The sequence below is a fragment of the Alternaria rosae genome (assembly GCF_020736505.1).
Source record: "Alternaria rosae strain MPI-PUGE-AT-0040 chromosome Unknown BKA58scaffold_2, whole genome shotgun sequence".
Classification (NCBI taxonomy): domain Eukaryota; kingdom Fungi; phylum Ascomycota; class Dothideomycetes; order Pleosporales; family Pleosporaceae; genus Alternaria; species Alternaria rosae.
Window position 1 is genome coordinate 320,232 of NW_025763571.1, and position 21,984 is coordinate 342,215.

At 52.5% G+C, this 21,984-nt stretch overlaps 8 protein-coding genes across 8 annotated transcripts; 5 read left to right on the forward strand and 3 right to left on the reverse strand.

Moving 5' to 3' along the window:
- Positions 1-4,391: 4,391 nt before the first annotated feature.
- BKA58DRAFT_451251 (uncharacterized protein) lies at positions 4,392-7,339 on the forward strand (the record flags this gene model as incomplete). The annotated part of the gene is made up of 3 exons (XM_046174379.1): positions 4,392-4,615; positions 4,675-6,787; positions 6,839-7,339. The coding sequence occupies 3 exons, from the start codon at positions 4,392-4,394 to the stop codon at positions 6,896-6,898; spliced, it is 2,397 nt and encodes a 798-aa protein (XP_046028403.1). The 3' UTR covers positions 6,899-7,339.
- A 448-nt stretch (positions 7,340-7,787) lies between these two features.
- BKA58DRAFT_408426 (heterokaryon incompatibility protein-domain-containing protein) lies at positions 7,788-8,904 on the reverse strand (the record flags this gene model as incomplete). Its single annotated transcript, XM_046172087.1, has 2 exons — positions 7,788-7,851; positions 7,901-8,904. The coding sequence occupies 2 exons, from the start codon at positions 8,902-8,904 to the stop codon at positions 7,788-7,790; spliced, it is 1,068 nt and encodes a 355-aa protein (XP_046028404.1).
- Positions 8,905-9,336: 432 nt separating this feature from the next.
- On the forward strand, positions 9,337-11,138 carry BKA58DRAFT_375474 (pyruvate dehydrogenase E1 component subunit alpha). The gene is made up of 5 exons (XM_046169426.1): positions 9,337-9,649; positions 9,718-9,851; positions 9,908-10,362; positions 10,414-10,649; positions 10,704-11,138. Exons 1-5 carry the CDS (start codon positions 9,512-9,514, stop codon positions 11,019-11,021), a joined length of 1,281 nt encoding a protein of 426 aa, XP_046028405.1. The 5' UTR covers positions 9,337-9,511; the 3' UTR covers positions 11,022-11,138.
- On the reverse strand, positions 11,139-12,920 carry BKA58DRAFT_375475 (ferrochelatase mitochondrial precursor). Its single transcript, XM_046169427.1, has 2 exons — positions 12,546-12,920; positions 11,139-12,495 (listed from the first exon to the last, which is right to left on the reverse strand). The coding sequence occupies exons 1-2, from the start codon at positions 12,768-12,770 to the stop codon at positions 11,431-11,433; spliced, it is 1,290 nt and encodes a 429-aa protein (XP_046028406.1). The 5' UTR covers positions 12,771-12,920; the 3' UTR covers positions 11,139-11,430.
- A 42-nt stretch (positions 12,921-12,962) lies between these two features.
- Positions 12,963-15,450, forward strand: BKA58DRAFT_77614 (DNA-dependent protein kinase). Its single transcript, XM_046175890.1, has 2 exons — positions 12,963-13,227; positions 13,280-15,450. Exons 1-2 carry the CDS (start codon positions 13,162-13,164, stop codon positions 15,191-15,193), a joined length of 1,980 nt encoding a protein of 659 aa, XP_046028407.1. The 5' UTR covers positions 12,963-13,161; the 3' UTR covers positions 15,194-15,450.
- On the reverse strand, positions 15,343-17,635 carry BKA58DRAFT_77811 (pseudouridine synthase). Its single transcript, XM_046175891.1, has 3 exons — positions 17,288-17,635; positions 15,712-17,241; positions 15,343-15,657 (listed from the first exon to the last, which is right to left on the reverse strand). Exons 1-3 carry the CDS (start codon positions 17,461-17,463, stop codon positions 15,492-15,494), a joined length of 1,872 nt encoding a protein of 623 aa, XP_046028408.1. The 5' UTR covers positions 17,464-17,635; the 3' UTR covers positions 15,343-15,491.
- A 37-nt stretch (positions 17,636-17,672) lies between these two features.
- Positions 17,673-19,379, forward strand: BKA58DRAFT_375480 (uncharacterized protein). Its single transcript, XM_046169428.1, has one exon. The coding sequence runs from the start codon at positions 17,922-17,924 to the stop codon at positions 19,203-19,205; it is 1,284 nt and encodes a 427-aa protein (XP_046028409.1). The 5' UTR covers positions 17,673-17,921; the 3' UTR covers positions 19,206-19,379.
- Positions 19,380-19,515: 136 nt separating this feature from the next.
- On the forward strand, positions 19,516-21,966 carry BKA58DRAFT_77938 (uncharacterized protein). Its single transcript, XM_046175892.1, has 3 exons — positions 19,516-19,953; positions 20,007-20,419; positions 20,465-21,966. The coding sequence occupies exons 1-3, from the start codon at positions 19,624-19,626 to the stop codon at positions 21,684-21,686; spliced, it is 1,965 nt and encodes a 654-aa protein (XP_046028410.1). The 5' UTR covers positions 19,516-19,623; the 3' UTR covers positions 21,687-21,966.
- Positions 21,967-21,984: the final 18 nt, after the last annotated feature.

Sequence of the window (21,984 nt, forward strand, 5' to 3'; positions counted from 1 at the left end):
ATGAGCGTCTTATTACGAAGCGACCTCGGGACGTATGTGATGAAGACATGGTTTGCCTTAATGCGAACCACCGCTTCTGCATGGTGAGGCGAGTTTTGAGTTGAGGTTATGGCTTGGCTACCTAGGTAGGTGTGCACTTTGCAGACACCGAAGTCCTTCAGCCTTGCCATGTATACGCCACTCGTTCCAGCCCCCAACACTAGTGCTTACAACTTGTATCGAAGTCCTCTGGTTTCGCGATCGCTACGACGTCGCCTTCTCGTGGAAATCCAGTCTATAGGTATTTTCTGGTAAAACAGTCAAAAACGACCTTCCAAGGTTGGAAATTCAGGTAATCTTGCAGCTGTGGACTACCCAGGTGTGCACCATCATGGGCTCCGTCGTTAGACTGTATCCTGAGAGCCTCTACAAACCAGAGGGACTGCGACAAAGCCTTGACAACATCTCTATACACTTTGTTGCCTCAAAGTCGATGCCAAGCGGTTCACTCCTTTGCGCCTCTGGTTCGCTGATCAGCGATACACCATTCTATCCGTCTAGAAGTCAGAACCTGAAGTCGTGCGAGGTTGCGCTACCTTTGTGATCAAACCAGGCTTACCTTGTGACTGTACCATCCTTCGATTACCTGCTTCTTGCATCATAGAATTCTGCATACTGCACCTCGCGGATGAGCATCGGGCGAAGTCGACGAAGGTTTTGCGCTACAAGCCGGTAGTAGCAGATAATGGTAGGGTATCTACACTTTGTTCTTCACTGGCTCTGAGGGCTGACACGCGGGGCACAGAATGCAAGGTATATCAGCACATAATACAGTCCGTAAGTATTGCGAATTGATCGAGAGTCTTGCAGCGGGCAACAAGATTACCGACATATGCAACCCCTGGACCTCGTGAAAACAAGGCTCCATCGCGGGGTGGGGCTATTGTCTTTAGGGTAATCGAGTCGCACTCGTAATCGGTGGACATCGATTTCTAAACTGTATGCTGTCTTTGACAGGTCTTCACAGTACTCTTAGGTATTCAATTCGAATAGGAAATTGAAGTGGATTGATCTTCCCGGGTTGCGCTATGAGAAACGGCTTCGCAAGGGCTGTTGCCTGAGGGATACACAAGTGTGAGAACGTGGCCCTGATTTATCCCTCTTCGGGTTTTCGACTCATTTCTGGGTCAGCCTTGTTTCAGTCGCCCTTACAGAAACTTTTCATTGGTCCTCGATAGACACTTGATACACTTGGACTGCTCATTTCGTCATCTCACGCATCGCAGTCGACGGCCTTTAGTGGTGCACCCGAGTTACCTGCATTCTTCGTCAGGCATGCAGGAACTTACCTAAGTAGCGTCTCAACATCGCCGGAACTAGCCTTTCAATCGTCAAGAGACCTCAGTGGCTCCAGATTTGTGTCGTGATATAGGCCGCTACTTTGCAGGCTCCAGTACACAAAGACGTAAGCAGTCTGTTTATGAAGATTGGGCCGCGGGCCTGCAGCAGGCAGATTACCCCGCCTTTCGTACCATGTTCAAGGATGTTCCAGTCCTCTGGGCTTTGTATGACCGTTGCCATACGCTGGGAGCGATCTAGCCGCTCCATCACTATCATAGAACACGCCTCTGCTATGTCGGAACGGCCGTCGCTGTGACTTCTCCTGTTGACTCCAGCTATATTAGCTGTTCAATCAGTTGACCGTCGATCAGTACGTCCAGAGATGGTACAAACGTAACGTACAAACGCGTCAAATTCCATCATATGTAGTTGCTAGACCCTGTGTTACGTGCGCGAGAAAAGGTTCCAGTAGTCTGGGATGATAAGGTCGCATACTTGAACGCCCAAAACGACGAAACATCCCTTTGATCGGCCTGCTCGTGCAGTGTCCCCTCATCAAACCGTACCGCTCCCTTTGTGAGCTATGACGAATGCGTCTATACACTCTTTGAGACGAAGCTCAAAAAGCATGGTGCCTGTTAGGCAACGAACTGTGTGTAACAGCATGATCTTCGACTGATTGTACATATGGGATTTTCTCTCGTATGTTGATCATGTGCAGATTGAGCGGCCATCGAGCTGCCTATTCGGTCTTCATTTGAGGATAGTCTTATGCCCCACAATCACCGGATCCTCAACAGGTAACACACTATGCTGAGCATGTCCTTTAGAGTCGCTCCGCGTGTCGATAGACGACATGACTTTAGTCCAGAGAAAACGCCATGCTTTCGGCAACGGCTACTTTCAGACGACAGTGTAGCCATACTAAGATGTCTCAGCGCAGGAGCAAGTAAGCCCAGTCTCGCGTAGTTCATACTGCTTAGTTTACGACAGCCAGCTGCAATGCCGGCGCTGACTTGGTGATGATGGCTTGTGATCATAAGTTCCTAACCGTAATGAGTATTCCGTTGCGAGCTGATGACCATGCTGGTTCAGTGGTTCGTGCTCTATCTTACGGTCAGCAAACATGCGCATGGAGAGAGGACATGCGTAATCCAGGTCACCGTCACGATTTGCCCGATTACATACACCCAGATCAACAGCTCGTAGCACATTGGTAGTGCACTTGACTGGTTGAGACTCCTGTGCGCAGTGTTTCTTGATACTATGGAACGACTTCAACAATGGTCGCTGTACAGGTCGCGTCTACAATTGGATTGCTCCCTGGGTGATGTCTGACCGGACCTGGAAGGACTTGTTGTTCTGCCAACCCAGCTGTCCAAGACCCAAGGCAAAGATATCGTTTTCGGTGGTAATATGATTTGGTTACTTGACCAATCGCATGTCTTGATTTGTTTGGGCCCTGGTGCATACAGGTGACGAAAAGAACGTAATGGCATTGTATCCTTCGAACAAAAGGGCATGCATTGAGGCGCACTGGGCTTCGAAATATGGAGGCTAGGATGTGCCTTAGCAGCCTTCACCAAGCGCTTGCCTCATGTTTCGTGAGAGGGCGCAATGGGCGCCGTGTGTCTTCGTGCCAATACCGAAAGCTTGGTTACCGTTCATTGGTGTCTAAGCTGATACCACGGAGGTTATCGGGGACTCGGCACATTATGGCCACTCATCCGGTTGTGAAAGTAATATCGTCCCGTGCAAGCGTTTGCAGCGCCCACGATCATCGAGTCGTCGTCCAAGCGGACTGTCGGAAATTGGTACTGACTCAACATACGTGGCGTACATGTGACACCTTGCGCAGGCAAACAGATGGCACTCCCCGTTCGTCGGCAGATCTGCGAAGTACAAGGCAACACCCTGCATTTTGGTAGGACCAAGGACGTGGGCCACGGAAATTCCATTCCGCTGCGTAAAATCTGAGCAAATCAGTCTTGGTGTATGTTATCTGGTTTCGGCTTACGACTACTGTCACAAGGTCTTTCGCAGGGAAAATTGGCGTCAAACTTTGAAGGGGCGAGGATGTCGCCGCCGCGTTAGTATTGACTTCGCGGCTGCGTTGTGGCTAGCGGGACTCTCGAGGATGAGCTGAAACAAGCAAGCTGGATTCGCACAGAGGAATGAAGCCATCCGAACAACGCATGGGCTTCAGCCGCCTGTATGGTCTCTATGAGCCTTGTAGGTGTTGCCTTTCACGAGATGGAGGACTACACGGTACATGTACGCAGATACACAGGAACATGTAGCTCACCGTTCGGGCATTGCTTTTTCAATGCCGAACGCTAACCTCGATGGAGCAGACGAGGATGTGGGGCTCGAGTGGCCCCCATAATGGTAATGGCGAAGCAAGCAGCAGAGCCGCAAACGTAACAAGCATAAGTAGGCAACGACTGCCCACCAAATCGAGAGGGAGGTTTCTTACGAGTAGGCGACGTGTTGATAGCGAAGTTGACGCCCTTTGACGCAGGTATAACGGTGGCGTGCAGGAAATCATATCCGGTGCCCAGGGACGTTTGCCTTCTTTTGCCTTGTTGCCTAGTAGGCGAACCACAGCAGAGCCGCATCTTATATTGTGTTAATGTCCACCTTGGGGGACACTCCCAAGATGCGTTCTCAGCCTTCGATTTAGAGATTACACGTCAAACAGCTCCTTTCTTCTATTTCTGCGTTCTATTGTACGCGAGGTTGCTGTCCCTGTCGTCCTGGACATCGCATCTAGCTAAACCGGAGGCTTCGCACTACCTCGTCAACGTACGCAGTCCGACCCCTCGAGCTTGATCGCAGAGCATCGGACGCGTATGCGACAGTGTAAAGCTTTCCAGATCTTTTTGGAGACCGCGTAGTCCAGGTCATCAGGATACAGTCCACGCTGAGGCTGGGTGTGCGCACACGAGTGGGTATGTGCGCTTCAAAACTTCATCCAATCAGATCACATCGCCCGCAGCAATCAGGCACACGCCAAATACGGAGATCGGAATACGAACGCGAATCCTACACCTGAGACATTCAGCCGCATTATGGACACCGGTGAATTCGTTCAGACAAAATTCGCGCAGGCGCTGAAAACTCAGAGTCCAATCATCAGGGCCCACGCGTGCCCTTACCCCGGTCATGAGGGACGCGTCTTTCCGAGTGCCGACCAGCTGTATGATCACGGCAAGATAGACCATCGCGACGAGTTCGAAGGCTTGTCTCCGCGACAGGCAAGAGAGAAGTTTCGAGAGCTAAGCCTGAAGTTCAAGTGAGTACAGACCAAGCTGCTGTGCAGGTATTTGCTAGATCAGCGTTTAATATGGTTAGCAGATCTGATCACTCGGCAGCTGCAACTGTTGGAGACCGGTCAGCGCCTGATATCGCGGCTCTTACTATAGATTCTGGAAAGGCTTCCAGGCAGAACTCACCGCCCTCTGGAAGGAAACGACCGGCAGAACATGACTTCACCAGCCCCAGAGGAAAGGGTCCGTCTCACGTGGAAGTAGCTGATCCGGAGTTCTCGAGACAAATTCCACAAACTGTTGTTTCGGACAGGGCACGGTCGAGACCACAGGATGCACGCCTTTTCGACCCTAAACAAAACGCCAAGTCTACCTCGTCTCCATACCAGACAACACCCGAGCCCTCCAGCGAGTGGTCAGCCGAAGCTACGAAGAGCAGTCACTTAAAATCACCGCAAACCCAGTCCCGTGCTCATACACCGCAACGAACTACTCCTAAACCTCAGCAATCTCAACGCCAGCCAGGCCTTATCGAACTTCAACGCTATGATCCCCGATACCCCAGTTTACTATTGCAGCCCGATAGTCGACCCATCTCGCAAGAACAACTTGCGTCGGAAGTGAAATCTATTTACGCAGGATTAACGATGGTGGAGACCAAGTGTATACATGTGGATCGCGCACAAGCCGCAGCTGCCCAAGATGGTGATACCAAACTTGCGTCGGATCATTGGCAGGCTTTGATCGCTCTTCACCGGACTCTATTACATGAGCATCATGACTTTTTCTTAGCTAGCCAGCATCCCTCTGCATCGCCGGCCCTCCGACGTCTTGCCGCCAAATACTCGATGCCTGCACGCATGTGGAAGCATGGTATCCATTCCTTTTTGGAGTTACTGCGAAGGCGTCTTCCTGACAGTATAGATTATATGTTGGCATTCATTTATTTGGCGTATCAGATGATGGCGCTTTTATACGAAACTGTTCCAGCTTTCGAGGACACATGGATCGAGTGCCTGGGAGACCTTGGCCGATATCGGATGGCGATTGAGGACGAAGATGTCCGGGACCGTGAAACTTGGGCAGGCGTCGCGCGCTCTTGGTACACCAAGGCTGCTGATAAGAATCCTACTGTGGGTCGTCTATATCACCATCTCGCTATCTTGGCACGACCAAATGCTCTCCAGCAGATGTACTACTATTCTAGGTCCCTGACCTGCGTCAAACCATTCCAGAGCGCGCGAGAGTCAATCTTGACTCTGCTGGATCCTATTCTTGGTCGTGCAGGCGCACCTCTCACACATGCTTTAGCGATCGACACCAACTTCATCAAAGCACACGGGCTGCAATTCGAGGAATCTTGTGTGGACAGGGCTCAAGCGCAGGAGCATCAGCATACAACTGAGTTCATGAACGCAAAGGCCGAATTCATCGGAAATCTGGACAACCACATTGGTCGTGTGACAGCAAAATGGAAGGAGCAGGGTGTATACATCGCCGTGACCAATATTGCTGGCTGGTTTGAGTACGGCATAAACAACAACCTTCTTCGCCAGGCCTTCCTGACTCCGATCTACCAAAGAGCACAAGACTCTCCGCAAATTGCTATCGAAGGCAAGATTCGGAGTGCATCTCCAGCTGATCAACAGAATCCAACGCAGCCTTCGATCGATGAAGATACTATCAAGGAGGCACTGGAAGACGACGATGGATTTAAAGCGGGTGAGACTTTCCGCAACGCCAAATCCATCACCAACGAGACTTTTGCACTTGTTCTTCGCCGTATTGGCGACAAAAACGTGCTTCCTCACGTACATATCATGCTCGCTTTCCTTTCTAGCTTCGCTTCCGGTAAATACGTTTCCGATCTCATTGCAGACGCTCCTTGGGCCGAACTCGTTGCTTTCCTGAATACGTTGGTCAAGACTGAGAACCAAATACAAAGTCAGTCACAGAACCAGATCTCAAACATCGATGCTTTACTGGCATCCGATGTGTTTCCTGGACAGGACGAGAGGTCTGATGAGTTGCCACTACCGGAAGACTACCTTGTGCGAGGCTTAATCTGGGCTGACGGTTACTTCCCCCAGACGTGGTTCGAGAGAGAGCATGATGAGGAAGAGCGATATCTGGAGCTAGCGAGTACGGTCAAAAATCGAATGGAAAGAGTGTTGAGACTGGGCTTTTCCATCTCAAAGGTATGTTCTTTATGCGTGCCATCACGCTCTGTATATCTGACAATTGTGTAGTACCACCGCTGGATCACATATACCAAGGACTCCCATGTATTCTCAGTTTGTCCCCAATGACACCTGGCGGCTCATGTCAACATCTCTATTACGTTTGCTTATACACAACTACGATACTCGCCCTTCCATCATGCCGAGCGGCTTCGTCACTCTTCTCATATTCCATCCGCATCATCATCACTAAAAAGGATCTGTCCTCAGCAATATACTTGTGGTGACATCTCTTTGCTGCGTCGTGCCATGCAAGGATAAAGGAGGAGTGGTGGCCAAATCGAGAAAACCGCGGGCTGGTGAACATTAGTTTGCTATGATTTTAATTATTATGATACGTTCATTATTCGGTGTGAAAATGCCATGCAACAAGAAAAGTGGCACCAGAAACCAGGAAGTAGACGTGCTGGGTTACGACAGTTCAACCACGAAATACGTGGAACTCACAATATACCGAACACGTCGTTCACTTTGCGTCACACTTCTGTTCTGATTCAACGATCAACGCTTCAGATGCATATGTTAGTCTAGCAAAACTCCAGATTTGTATAACCATCTTTCGCCGATCCACATATTCGCAATGGCACCGCCCGCCTAACTTTTTGCTCTGGATACAGGAAAAGCTTCAATGCGACATCGCCTGTAAGATAGACATCGTATAGAAGGGGCAGACTTCCCCACCCTAGGTTGATACAGTCTTCGGAAGACACAGGGTTCCCTGGTTGGAAAAGTAATACCTCGTGTCCATTCGCATCGCCACTTCGTCTAATTTCGTACTTTCCGCATTCGTTTTTGCCCACGTATATGTGATCACCCACAACACTGAAACAGAGAGATGCTAGACAAAATGTAGTATCCTGTTCCTTGTCGCAACAAGTCATTTTTACGGAACATTGTGAACATGCATGATACCAGTCTTTTGACTTTTCGCCCATAACAAAATCTGTTTGGACTGGCTTCAATGTGATTTTGAAGACGGGACTTCTTCCTGATTCAGTGTTACTGCTTTCCGGGTTGGGAACCTGGTAGCAATCCAGCATATCTGCAAAGTAGAACCATGCACATATGCACATATTCGATTTATAGATGCTCATGACCTGGCGAAGAAGTTCCTGCCGGGAAAGGCGATAGTCGATGGTGATACTAGAAGCATCCGAAGCAAGCGAAAGGAGCGAGTAGACTCTGTCATGGACGAAATAGCTCTCTCGACCGGGTAGGCTGTCGAAGTAGTTGATCAATCTCGATTCCTTGGGTGATCCCCTTCCGCCGCCTATCGAGTACATATAGTGGGCGAAGACGCGTGTCTTAGTGTCCCACTTCTTCGAGTCTATTGTTGCGTTTCCCTGTAAATTGTTGATATGTTCCAGCCATCGGAGAGCACACTCAGCAATCTGCATGTGAGCGACTTCAAGATCATTGACAAGAAATTTGACATTTTGGGCGAGCAAGATCTCTTGTGTAATCCAAGCACGAGTCCAGTATCGATCTTCGACGACCGCGAGCCAGTCTCTCTTGAGCTGGCCGTTGGTCTGTTTGTTGCGTTCGAACCATTTGGCGCCTTGTTTGTCACTAGAGTCCCATATCTCGTATCGGGGTTCCTTACTCAAATCCAAGGCAAATGCGAACGCGCGGCCGATACTCTGATTGAATCCGAGCCAAGAGATTACTTCGAGGGAGTTTGCGTAAATGGAGCCCATCTGAGCGACTTGGTGGTTCTTTTCGTGAATTGAATCTTGGTCGATACAAAGAGCGTCGATCCAAAAGGTGCGTGCTGGGTTTGCGTATTTCGATCGAGCGACGCCGATGAAATCGTAGAGATTCTCTCGAACAAGGAGAAGTTTGCCATTGACGAGGATCTGCCGTTGTATCTTCTCTGATCCCCAGACGTATGAGAGGCAGGTGTAGCTCGCCTTGACACTGTCATGCCAGATCTCACACTGTATGAGACAATCAGCCGAAAGGTGTGGGAGAATTCGGAGTAGCCTGATTGCGCCCCTCCTGTAGTCAAGTGGCTCGTGTTTGAAAGAAGTAAGGCAGGAAGTACATGTTGCTTTTCGTAGACTTGGGGCTATCATGGCTTTTACATGCACGCTGGTATAAGCTCTTCTTCAACGACGTAGATGATGCCGATGAACGAAATTTTGGAATATTTGAGACTACAGCAACGTCGACTAGGTCTATATATTTCTTTTCGACAGCGCGTATGCACCTCTTGTCTGAGTGGGCTGCATTGCGCGCATGCTGTTATGAGCGGCGGATGAGCTGAAGTCTAAGGAGAGGGCATCACAATCGAAAACGAAGCCCCTCATTGGTTCTGTACATGTCTCGAGACAATCGCGCGCTTCCTAGGTATCATCAAGCGCCAGGAAGTTTGCAGGTTGTAACGCGCTCTTACAAACTTGGGTGTTTTGGCGCTTAGCGACCAAGTATACTGTATGAGGATAGCTACACGGTTTAGTTGTATGCTCGGGTGCAGCGAGTGGCGGAAGTTGCGATGCGTTGAGAGGTGTTGAGTCGGAGGGGATCGGGATGTGCTGAGATTGGCGTTGGCGGACGGTAATCGCTTAGCGTCAAAGCGGATCCCCGAGCTGGCGGGAGCTGAGCAACTTTTCGAATCAACACCCTCTGAACCTCACGGCATACCCACGCCTCTCCCTCGGCTGCTTCCCCCCACACCTCACAATGCTGTCCAGGACAATCAGGCGGAGCATTGCGTCGCCCTTCCGGCGCAATGCCGTGGCCCCAGCTGCGCGACCCGCCTTCAGGTTCGTGACGACGGATGCGGCCTCATCGCACACGGACCCGGCCAATGTGCCATCGGTAAGAGGACGCCCAGAAAGCCAGTGGTGTGGCTGTGGAACAAGCGATGGACCGTTGACTGTCTGTAGGAGGACGACAAGCCGTTCGAGATCCGCCTCTCCGACGAGGCCTTTGAGACCTACGAGCTCGACCCGCCGCCATACACAATGGAGGTCACCAAGAAGGAGCTCAAAAAGATGTACTACGACATGGTCGCCGTACGGTAGGAAAACCCACCATCGCGGGATTCGAACACGATCAGCGTCTAACATGCAACAGACGCATGGAAATGGCCGCCGACAGGCTCTACAAGGAGAAGAAGATTCGGGGTTTCTGCCATCTGTCCACCGGCCAAGAAGCCGTCGCCGTCGGTATCGAACACGCCATCGAGCGCGCCGACCATCTCATCACCGCCTACCGCTGCCACGGCTTCGCTCTGATGCGCGGCGCATCTGTCAAGTCCATTATCGGTGAACTCCTCGGCAGGAGGGAGGGTATCGCGTACGGAAAGGGTGGCTCTATGCACATGTTTGCCCCCGGCTTCTACGGTGGTAACGGTATTGTCGGTGCCCAGGTCCCCGTCGGTGCTGGTATTGCCTTTGCCTGCCAGTACGAGAACAAGAAGAACGTCACCCTTGCTCTGTACGGAGACGGTGCTTCCAACCAGGGTCAGGTCTTTGAGGCGTTCAACATGGCCAAGCTCTGGAACTTACCCATCATTTTTGGTTGCGAGAGTGCGTACAGACACCACATGGACATGCGCCAGATCTACTGACACCCTGCAGATAACAAGTACGGCATGGGAACCGCCGCCAACCGCTCATCTGCCCTCACCGACTACTACAAGCGTGGACAGTACATTCCTGGTCTGAAGATCAATGGTATGGATGTCCTCGCCGTCAAGGCCGCTGTCAAGTACGGAAAGGAATATGCCGCCGCCGGCAAGGGTCCCCTTGTCTACGAATACGTCACCTACCGTTACGGAGGACATTCCATGTCTGACCCCGGAACCACATACCGAGTAAGTCAAACCGCAATGCAACATTACAAAGCATGTACTGACGAACAATGAAAGACCCGTGAGGAGATTCAGCGCATGCGCAGCACCAATGACCCCATTGCCGGCCTCAAGCAGAAGCTCCTCGACTGGGGCGTCACTTCTGAGGAGGAGCTCAAGTCGATTGACAAGCAAGCACGTTCTGAGGTTGACGAAGAGGTTGCCATTGCGGAGAAGATGGCGGTCCCCGAGGCTACTGGCAAGGTACTATACGAGGACATCTACGTCCGTGGTTCCGAGCCCGAGTTCTTGAGGGGACGTATCCCAGAAGAGAACTTCTACTACACTGAGCACGACATGGGTGGTGAGAAGAAGCCTGTTGCCAGGACAGCATGAAGCTCTTCGGCTTTTCACGGGGTCATGACTGGAGACACGGTTAGGTGATGAGAGGGATCTGTAATTCTAGGATTTAGAGGCTTCTACATGCGTGTAACAGCTAGGGAGCGCGGTCTTGCATTGAATAACATTTCTTAGAATCCAACTCAGTCTTGCTCTATGTGTTGCACGTGGAGTGCCGTTGAGTTCGAGATATGAGTTTCCAAAAAAGTTGAATAATTCGCTTTTGTCCAAAGATGGTACTAGCGCCTCTGTGCGCCGGATCCCCGCAGAGAATGGAGTGCTGACGAGAACGACACCTCATGTGTTGAACATGCAGTCTACATGATATCTGGTAGAGCGGGAGTAATAGTACATCTTCGTTCGCTATATATCTATAAGTACCCAGTTCCAACAATCAAGAGTCGGTCTATGCTGTGGGAGGGTCAATATGTTGTGTCTGACCAGCGAAGAACTCCTTTTGTGCCAAGCACCTCTCGCTCGTGCACTTTGGACACCTGAGAATCATCTGTGGGCTGCAGGCCTGCCCGCTCTGCAAATGTGCCTTGGCGATGTCCGCGAGCGCTTCGATGAAGACGGGACTGTCGTTCAAGCTGTCGACACGCTTGACACCCTCGTGGCCTTCCGCATCCTCGCCAATAACCTCCTTATCAAGTTCGTATAGTGTCTCAATATGGTCGCTGGTGAAGGCGATGGGTACGAGGAGCATGTCTGTGTGGCCCTTCTTCATGTACTCCTTGACAGTGTCGGATGTTTGCGCGCCGAGCCAAGGTTGAGGGCCGACCTGCGACTGCCATACGAGACGGTATCTGTACTTCATTGCGAGGCGTTGCATGACAGCATATACGGTCGCTGCAACCTCAGACGGGTAAGGGTCGCCGCGGTTGACAACAGTCATGGGGAGACTGTGTGCGGAGAAGAGGATGACAACGCCGTCGCGTCGCTCGACGGGGTACTCGGCCAGCTTCTTCTCGATGAGTTGGGCAAAGGCTTCAACTAAACCTGGGTGTGCCGGCCAGCGATCAATAACACTCCACTTTATGGCACCTTCGGGCTCTACCTCTTGACCAGTCTCGCCGTTTGCACGCTTGCCCTCCAGTCTTGTCCTCCATTTCCAGAGTTCGTTAAGAGAGGAGCCGGTGGTCGAGCAGGAGTACTGGGGGTACTGTGTGAAGGCTACGGCACGGCCGCCCTTCCCTCCTCCAAAGCCGTCTGCTAACAACTGCTTGTAGGTATCTTCGGTGAGAGGATTTGCGTAGCGGAATGCGACGTAGGGCTTGTGGGGAGCAGTCTCAGGTGAGGTCTTGTCGAGGATCTTGCACATCTCTGCGGCTTGATATTCCGACCATTTTCTGATGGGCGACCCGCCACCAATCTCTGCATACTGCTTTTGGATTTTTGGTGTTCGTCTCCGCGCAATGTAGGGGCCAATGTAGTTTTGGAGGGGTCCGAGGGGAATCAAGTCCTTGTCGGCCTAGACTCCGTAAGCTGGCAATCGATGATGCGCTTCGACCGATTACATACAAACAACATGCTCAGGAAGCCATGTACTTCATCCGTTGTTGACGGCCCGCCCATGTTCATGAAGACCATAGCAGTCGGCCCCTTTGAGCCGGGCGTCATCTGTGTAGGGGCGACTGTCGCGTTGCCTCTCCTCCATTGTGCACTGTACGACGATATGAGAGATGTGGCGGGTGTGGTGGACGTCGCACGCTTTGCAGCGCGGGAACAGGATACGCGGAGAGCCATTGTGAGGGTTTTGACGAGAAAGAGGGCGTCTTCTCGCAGTGATGTTTCGAGGAGAAGATGCCGAGGCCAGAACAACAACGTGAATAATGCTCGGAAGAGCCAGTTGGAGAAAGCTCTGGCCAATGGCAGCAGTCTTGTTGGCCGTTGATGACGATCGTGGCTGGCGATCGGACGCCAGGGTTCGCCCCACAGCAGCCTCGCAGGCACGTGTCGACGTGTTGGAGCTAGTGCGCGCGTTCCGCTCTGCTGCCTAGGCCACTGTCCCGCGTTGCACAGGCTTGTGCTTGACAGCCTGCTGCGGCCGTCGATGCTACAAATGCCGTCGCCCAGCTGAGCTTCAACTCGACACTACAGCAAGTAAATCTCATTCGAGCAGAACGCGACTGGCATCATGGCGGCTCCACAGGACAATCGACCAGGCGAAGAAGAAGACGAAGAGGAGGAGATTGACGACTCTGTACGCTCCAGTTCCAGCTTTGGAAATGACAAGTGTCACTGACAGCATGTAGAGCTACAAGACTATCAAGGACGCCGTTCTCTTCGCAATCGACGTCAGTCCTACCATGCTTGAGCGACCGCCCAAGTCAGAAGACAAGAAAGCCGAGCGTGACTCTCCCACGTCCGCTGCGTTAAAATGCGCCTACCAATTGATGCAGCAGCGCATCATCTCGAACCCAAACGACATGATGGGCATACTGCTTTTCGGCACCGAAAAGACGGACTTGAAAGACGGTGACAACACGTTTCAAAACTGCTACCTCCTTGCAGACCTTGACATACCATCCGCTCAGGACGTCAAGAGGCTCAGAGATATGGTCGAGAACGAAGAAGAGGCCGAAGAGATATTGAAGCCTGCCAGGAACGGTGCCAGCATAGCAACGGTACTGTTCTGCGCAAACCAGATCTTCACTACAAAGGCGCCCAACTTCTCGTCAAGACGCCTGTTCGTAGTGACGGACAATGACTATCCGATCAAGATCAAGGCAGAAAAGGACACGGCAGTCACCCGAGCACGTGATTTGTATGATCTCGGCTGCACCATTGACCTGTTTCCCATCTCACAGCCAGATCATACTTTTGACAGATCGCGCTTCTTCGATGATCTTGTATATCCCACATCACCATCCGATCCTGAGGCTCCCGTTACTATACCGTCAACCACCAGAGTTGCGAAGAGCGGCGAAGGCATATCGCTCCTCAAGCAGCTCATATCCTCCATTAACTCCAAAGCCACACCCCGTCGCGCTCTGTTCTCGCTACCCATGGAACTCGCTCCTGATCTTCGCATCGGGGTGAAAGGATATATTCTCATCAAGCGCCAGGAACATGTCAAGTCGTGCTACGTTTGGGTTGGAGGTGAAAAGCCACAGATAGCGACTTCGTCAACACAACAACTGGCAGGCGACTCGGCGCGGGCCATCGAGAAAACGGAGATGCGCAAGGCGTACAAGTTTGGCGGCGATGCAATCACTTTTACACCCGAAGAGATTACACAGATAAGGCAATGTTTTGGGGAGCCTGTGATCCGAATTATTGGCTTCAAGCCTCTCTCCAGCGTCCCAATATGGGCCAACACGAACAAATCAACATTCATCTACCCTTCCGACGCAGACTACATTGGCTCCACTCGTGTCTTCTCGGCTTTACAGCAGAAGCTACTCAAGTCTCAAAAGATGGGCTTGGTATGGTTCGTTCCACGTCGCAACGCTGCACCTACACTCGCCGCCCTTATACCTGGTGAAGAGAGGCTCAATGAGGAAGGCGACCAGCTGACACCACCGGGCCTTTGGCTCATACCTCTGCCTTTCGCGGACGACATCCGCCAGTTCCCAACGCCACCGGAGCAGCCCCTCAAAACCACGGATGCGCTGACAGACAAGATGCGCCTCATCATTGAGCAATTGCAACTGCCTAAAGGTGTCTACGACCCCTCCAAGTATCCCAATCCAGACCTGCAATGGTTCTACCGCATCTTACAAGCGCTAGCTCTTGAAGAAGAACTTCCGCTCCAGCCCAATGACAAAACAACTCCTCGCTACAAACAAATCGACAAACGTTGCGGCGAGTACATTGAAGACTACGGCAGAGAATTTCAAGCAGCATACGAACAGCAACACAAATCCGCACTTGCCCACCGCGCTAAACCCACAGCAAAGAAACGCCCTGGCGGCGGCGCAGGGAGTGACGACAAGCCAGCGCCCAAAAGGGTTAAAAATGAGTCAAAAGTCAAAGCCGAGAGTGGAGACGAGGAAGAAGCAATGACTGATCAGCAAATGGCCGACCTAAATAATAGTGGAAAGATTAGCAAGCAAACGGTAGCCGTACTGAAGCAGTGGCTTGGCGCGAGGGGTCAGAGTATTGGGGGTAAAAAGGCTGAGCTTTTGGAGAGGGTGCAGGAGTATCTCGACGGCAAGGGTTTATGAGGCCTTCTAATCGAAGGATCTGTGTTGATCAAGCGAGGCGTTCCGGTGTCATGCTTCGCTCTAGTCGTCCCACCAATCATGTTCAGACTGAATTGCACGGATACGATACAGTAATCTTCACAGACTTGTGCTACGGGTATGGAATCTCTGCATGTGTGAGATTTTGTGTTCTTCTCATGATGTCATTGAAGACATTCTTCATGGCGCTCATATTTTGCATAAGAAGTGGGTCGAAAGCGACTCCCAAGATTGCCCATGTCCATGGGGCGTCAAAGCCTTCTAGCAATCACGCTGTAGCTCAACCCTCTCCACCGCTCGCGTTCTCATCCTCCGAATCCTCCTCATATTTTTGTTGCGTGGATTTATCTTCGCGCTTCCTCTTCGTAGCTTCGATACCACCAGAGGTCAGGTAAAGGAACTGTGGGTCCTTGTAATTATCCAGGTGCGTGAAGAAGGTGTTGAATCTAGAGCTTGTTAGCGTTCATGTCCGGTGTCCTGGAATCCAGAAAAGAACTCACTGGTTGCCTTCTGCCTCTTCGCGGAAGATACGTTGGTAAATCTCCTTCTCCTTGAACTCTTCAATCTTGTCGTTGTACTTGTCAAAGTCAATCGTCTCGCGTCCGTGTTGCTTAGCAGACTTTGCGTTGTACGAGTCGAACACCGGTCTCTCGAGTAATAAGCCCAGGCCGGGGGCCTTGGGTATCCGGACAACTTCGTTACCGAAACTCTTTTCCATAATTTCAGGATCGGTGCCGCACCGTACTGTCAGGGCGGCCATACCAACCATTTTGCGGATCTGGTGCATCATGAAGCTCTGGCCGTGCACCTTGAGGCTCAACCATTCTGTATCGTTGATAATGATGGGCTTGGGTGCGACTTTGAAGCTCTTGATGTAGCGCTGGGCGGACTTGTCGTTGTACTTCTTGTGCACGGTGTAGTTGTGGTAGCGGTGGGTTCCAAGGTACCTGTCAAGTGCGGCTTGCACACGCGCTTGTCGTTCGGGGGATATGCGGTATGCTTTCTTGACGTCCAGGTATGCCTTCTTCAGAGTCTTGATGGCTTCTTCGAGGACCGGCTGGTTGACTACGCCTTCAGGGAGGGGACGAGAACCGTCGGTGGAGCTGTCGAGAGTGATGCTGGGTTCATTTTGTTGTATCGTGTCGATCATTTGCTTGACCTCGTCTGGCGGGTTTCCACTTGTGTCGAGCTCACCTCCATCTGGCTTTGCAGTTTCCACCACTTCGACGTCCGTAGACTTCTCTTGCTTGGTCTGATGACCAATCGATGCATCGACTATACGATCTTGTCCAGGCGGTGCATCGATCGCTTCAACGTTGTAAAGCGCTTCTTGTACGAGCGATCGTATCGAATCGTCTAGCGAGTCCAGAATGGGCTTGATATGCTTCTCTTCCGTCTCGGGCCAAAAGTCGGCTACCTCAGCCTGTCGCTCGCGATATCCCTTCACATCATTCTCCGTCTCCGCAAACTCCTCCAATTTTTTCCCTAGGTAGCTTGAAGGATGCGGCGGGAGAAACGAGTGGGTCGGGATCAGGTATTCGTACCATCGCGAGTCGCACGCCTGGTAACAGCTGAAGGAGCCAATGGTTCGCTGGATGCCCCACACCCTGATCTGCTCAGGGAGATGGCTGTTGATCTTGTCCACGATATCGTCTTCTTCTATGATCAACTTCAACGACACAATGTTGCCTGCTGCATGGACACCCTTGTCGGTACGCGCGCAACGAACGAGGGACGATTTCTTGGGATCGGATGCGTTTGCCTTGGATATGGCGCCAGCGGCGACAAAAGCATTGAAGAGGTCTCCTTCAATCGTCTTTTGCTTGTAGTCAATTTGCATGCCCTTGTAGCCGGTACCTGAGTAGCCGATCATAACTGCAACTTTGCGCTTCGGCCTGCGCTCTTCTGCTTCGACTTCCTCTGCAGGGAATGCCGCAGGTAGGGCGGGCCGGTCCTCGCCCTTTTCCTCTTGCTCCTTATACTTGGCTTGTTGTTCGGCATTGCGGTCCCGTCGGTCTAGTTGGGTAGAGCTTGCTTAGTTAGAGACGGGCGCAGAGCAGATGGGCAATGGCTCACTGATGTTCCTTACGCCCCATATTTCTTTTCTTATTCGGACGGCTTCCATGCTGGTGCCGTCCACCACCTCCCCGCGAAGCATTTCTGCGATCTTTGTCGGCCCATTTGCGCTTCTTGTCGCGTTGGTCGCGGTTCGACGAATCATGGTCGCGGCGGGGTCCTTCGTTGTCCGACATGGTCGCTGAAGACGAGTGAGCAGCTTTGTCCGGCAGAGGAAGCTGCGGGTCATGAGGTGGTGGGTTTACAGAAGTAGCTGTAGCTGCAGGTAGAGGCACACTGTGGGGTCCCTGAGCCCATTTTCTTCGGAGCTGAAGGCTTGGCGCGGCAGGTACGCCTCACCGCCTGCGTCACCGCTTACTGCTGGATGCGTAGTTCAGTCGCGCCTGCCTGGACTCTTGCAAGATCTCACTTTCCCTTCGACACAACCGCCCACTGTCTCGTCAGCCCCCCGGCGGACATACATCGCACAGGCTAGAGAACGATGCGCCTTTCCCGATCCGCATAAGACCGTTCCGAACCGAGTGCCCCGTCTGCAACTTGGGCTGGCGCATTGGAATAAAGCCGTCCCACCCCCACGCATCTTTTCGGCCATCATTCAAGCTGAAGCCGAACCTGTGCCTGCACCACCGCAATCATGGGCGCAGCAATGAAAGACCCCGTGGAGAAGAGCGGAGGGGATCCCGTACAAGCCGTGAAGCAGTTGCTCAGGACAGTCGTCCGGATGTTCTACGAGACTGAGCACATCGTCATCATGGACGCGCTCTGCTATCACGGCGCACTGCCTGTGGCCGACATGACCATCATCCTCGACGCAGGCAAGAATTCGAAACATGTCAGCAAGGTTGCGGGTAAGCTTCGGGAGGCAGGGCTGTGTTCATCCTATACTCAGCATGTCCTGCGCCAAGGTGCAAATAAGGCATCAAGCAGAGAGTTCTTCTACATCGACTGGCGCCGCGCCGTCGACTCGGTCAAGTACAAGATTCACAAGATTGACGAAGGCATCAAGAGGGACGCGAAACCCACCACCGAGAAACCCGAGTTCAAATGTCTGAGATGTAAATCCACGTACACGACCATGCAAGCGCTTGATCACCCCGATACGAACCCTGGGCCAGACGACAGCGGCTTCATTTGCGCCAGATGTGGATTTCGATTAGACGAGATCGACCAAGACATTCAAGCAGACGACGTCGACGATACCCCGGCCAAGTTCAATAAGCTGTTTGGCCCGCTGATCGAGATGATGTCAAAGATTCAGGACATGGGCAACCTTCCGGCGTTGGAACCGCCGGACATCATTAGCGAAAGGATCGAGCTCCCTCGAGATAGGAATGTCGACCCTGGTACGCAGGTTGAGGTTATTGAGACGACGGTTTCACGCCCAACCGCCGTCAAGGGTATTGACACAGGCCCAGAGAAGATCAATGTGCAGATCGGCTCGAGTGCAGAGCAAAACGAGAAGCAGCGAGCGGCAGACCGGGCTCGTCAGGAAAAGATATCCATGCAGAACCAGCTTCCTACTTGGCATACGAAATCAACTGTCATAAAAGATGCGGCAGGGAACACGACGACTGTGAAGCAAGAGGCAGACGGAATCGACAATCCCAGTATCAAGACGGAGGCAGGGGACACAATGGGCACTAATCAGAACCTTGATGCGGTCTTCGCCCAGATCGAAGCCGAACGCCGCAGGAAGGAGCAGGAGGACGAGGACGAGGACGACGAGGACGACGATGAGGATGAGTTTGAAGATGTCGATGTGGGCACGCCCAGCGCTCTACCGGATGCAAAGCGCGTCAAGCTGGAATCGTCCGCCGCTCCAACTCCCTCGGCCGCTGCAACACCAGCAGCTGCAACCCCCGCCGCATCCAACGGTGGCGATGAAAGCGAAGAGGATGAATTCGAGGATGTAAACTGATTGATCACATAGCGATGGCGTTTGTTTGTCCAGGTTGTTGGTCTCTGAAAGCATTGTCGGATGGCGTGTCTTTGCAACGGCGTTCTCGCATACACTGGGCTATGTTCACGGTTCGAAGCACGGAAAGCGTTTATTTAGATTACAAGTACCAATTGAGATAACTTGACACTCTTGCACAATAGTCCGAGCCATCGGACTAGCTCCAAGCATGGGACGAGCCGATGTTGGTTGACATGGCCGTTGAGCACAGCCCTATGATTCCAAGGCAGTGGAACTTCCCAGGGTCGGGTCTTAGGCGAGCTTGCGCCATGCCACCTCAGATGCCCGCGTGTTCCCCGCGAGCACACCAGCGCCCACCGCTGTCGCCTCAACATCTGTGCCGCTGCCCGATGGACCAAGGATAAAGCGCGAATCGACCATGGCCGCATCAACCAAATCCCTCTCGTCGCTGCTTGCGCAAGCCACCATCGACGACCACGACGAAGTGCTCAAGGCCACCAATGCAGCCCTTGGCAGGTCAAAGGGTGATTTGGATGCGCAGCACACCAAAGCAGTAGCGCTGCTCCACCTGGACCGCTACGCGGATTCATTGCAAGTATTTGAGGGTGCACACGAGCTGCAGGAGAAGGCGCGGTTCGAGTACGCATACGCGCTCTACAAGACTGGCAATGCAGCGAGGGCTGCCGAAGTGGCCGCCGCGGCAGGGCCAGACGCCGGCCGGGGGATGAAGCACATGCTTGCCCAGGCTGTATGTACTCGAAGGCAACTGGGCCGCAGACATCGCTGACACATGGACGCCAGGCATACCGCTCGGAGAACTTCGCGCACGCCACCAAGATCTACCGGGACCTGGCCGACCAGAACGTGCAGAGCGAAGAGTACGATATCCGCATCAATGCGGGCGCCGTCGACGCACAGCTCGAGTGGACAGGGCAAGGCGAGCTCGCACAGAAGAAGCAGCCCACACGTGAGGATCTCGACGTCTTCGAGACTGCCTTCAACGCAGCATGCGGCAGCATATCTCGCAATGAGTTTGGCCAGGCCCAAGTGTGTCTGAAGCGCGCCAAGGACCTCTGCAATGCTCTCTCGGACCTCAGTGAGGAAGAGAAGAAGGCCGAGTTGCTGCCAATTACCGTGCAGCAGGTCTATGTGCTGACGCAATTGGGCAAGATAGATGAAGCAGAGGAGCTGGCCACCAAGATCCCCTTCGCCGAGTAAGATGATCATGCCCGGCTCAGAACCAACACTGACAGCAGCAGCATCAAGGAGCTCTCAACCCGCTACATCGCCCAGGTCAATAGCATCGCCGCCTCTAAAGAGCACTCGAACCCGTACCTCTCACATCGTCTGTTCCACGCATCGCCGCAACCCCCCGTCACCGATCAGCACTTCTCCTACCAGTCCAACATCCTGCGACAAGACGAATATGTCATGGCCCTGCTATCGCAAAAGGTCGCTGGCGTTGCATCGTCCACCGAAAAAGTCATCTCTGCATCGCCTGCTCCGTCCCTGTCCCCTGCCATCAATATGGCGGCGGTGCTCAACGCAGCAGCCCATGCCAGGAATGCAGAAACCGAGAAGGCTGCGCTGAGGGAAATAGTACCATTGCTAGAAAAGAGACCGACCGATGTGGGTCTCATACTAACTATAACACACTTATATGTCATCACCAACAACTACGCTGCGGCAACACATCTCCTAGAATCCTTTTTCAAGCGTTTGGAACAGAGTGCCTCAGCGTCCGATCTCGACGTACGTTTCGCACCGGGGCTGATTGCCGCACTCGTCTCCCTGTACGCACAACAAGGCCGGCCAGGCGCGTCAAAGAACGAGCTAGCAAAAGCAGCCGAATATTGGCGGAAGCCTCACAAGTCGAAAACAGAGGCCCCATCAAAGTCCCTCATGGTCGCTGCCGGCACCGCTCTCCTTGATACTCATAATCCAGATAACGTTAAATCTGCAGGAGAGATCTTCAAGGGCTTGTACGACCAGGATAACGAAGATCGAGCATCTATCGCTGGTCTCGTAGCCGCATACAGTATCACGGATCCATCGTCAATACCTGCGGACCTTTTGTCTTATCTACCAGAAGCCAACCGACTGGTCTCCGACGTGGACGCCGTTGAACTTGAAAATGCAGGCGTGCCACTCGGTAGCCTCACGTCGATCAATCTTGGAGCTGAGTCGCGGAAACGTAGCCTTGCACCAACCAAGGAGGCGCCAGCCAGAGCGAAGAGGTTGCGCAAGTCGAGAATGCCAAAGGACTATGTCGAGGGGAAGAAGATGGACCCCGAAAGATGGCTCCCTATGCGTGATAGGAGCTACTACCGTCCAAAGGGCAAGAAGGGAAAGAAAAGAATGGAAGGCCTTACCCAAGGTGGAGTCGTGGCAGACGACAAGGGAACACCAGCCGCTCAGGAGAAGAAGGGTGGCGCAGAGAAGGGCAAGAATAAGAAGAAGGGCAAGGGCGGCAAGTGGTAGAGAACAGTTTACAATGCTTCTCTAGACAAAAAAACACACATAGATATGCATCGCAATGACATCTAAGACGATAGGTGCGAGTCATGTATCGATACCCCACCTGCTACATGCGTACTTGCTGCTTGGAACTTGGAAGCTACCCCGCTATCTCTTCAATTAACAAAACAACGCGTCATTAAGCATGTGTTTCTCAAACACAACTCCGATTCAGTAGCTCATCATCTAAAATGTGTCGGACGAAAAGCGGAAAGACTACTGTGACACGCAATGGACACGTTACGCGCCAGGGTGGGCGAAA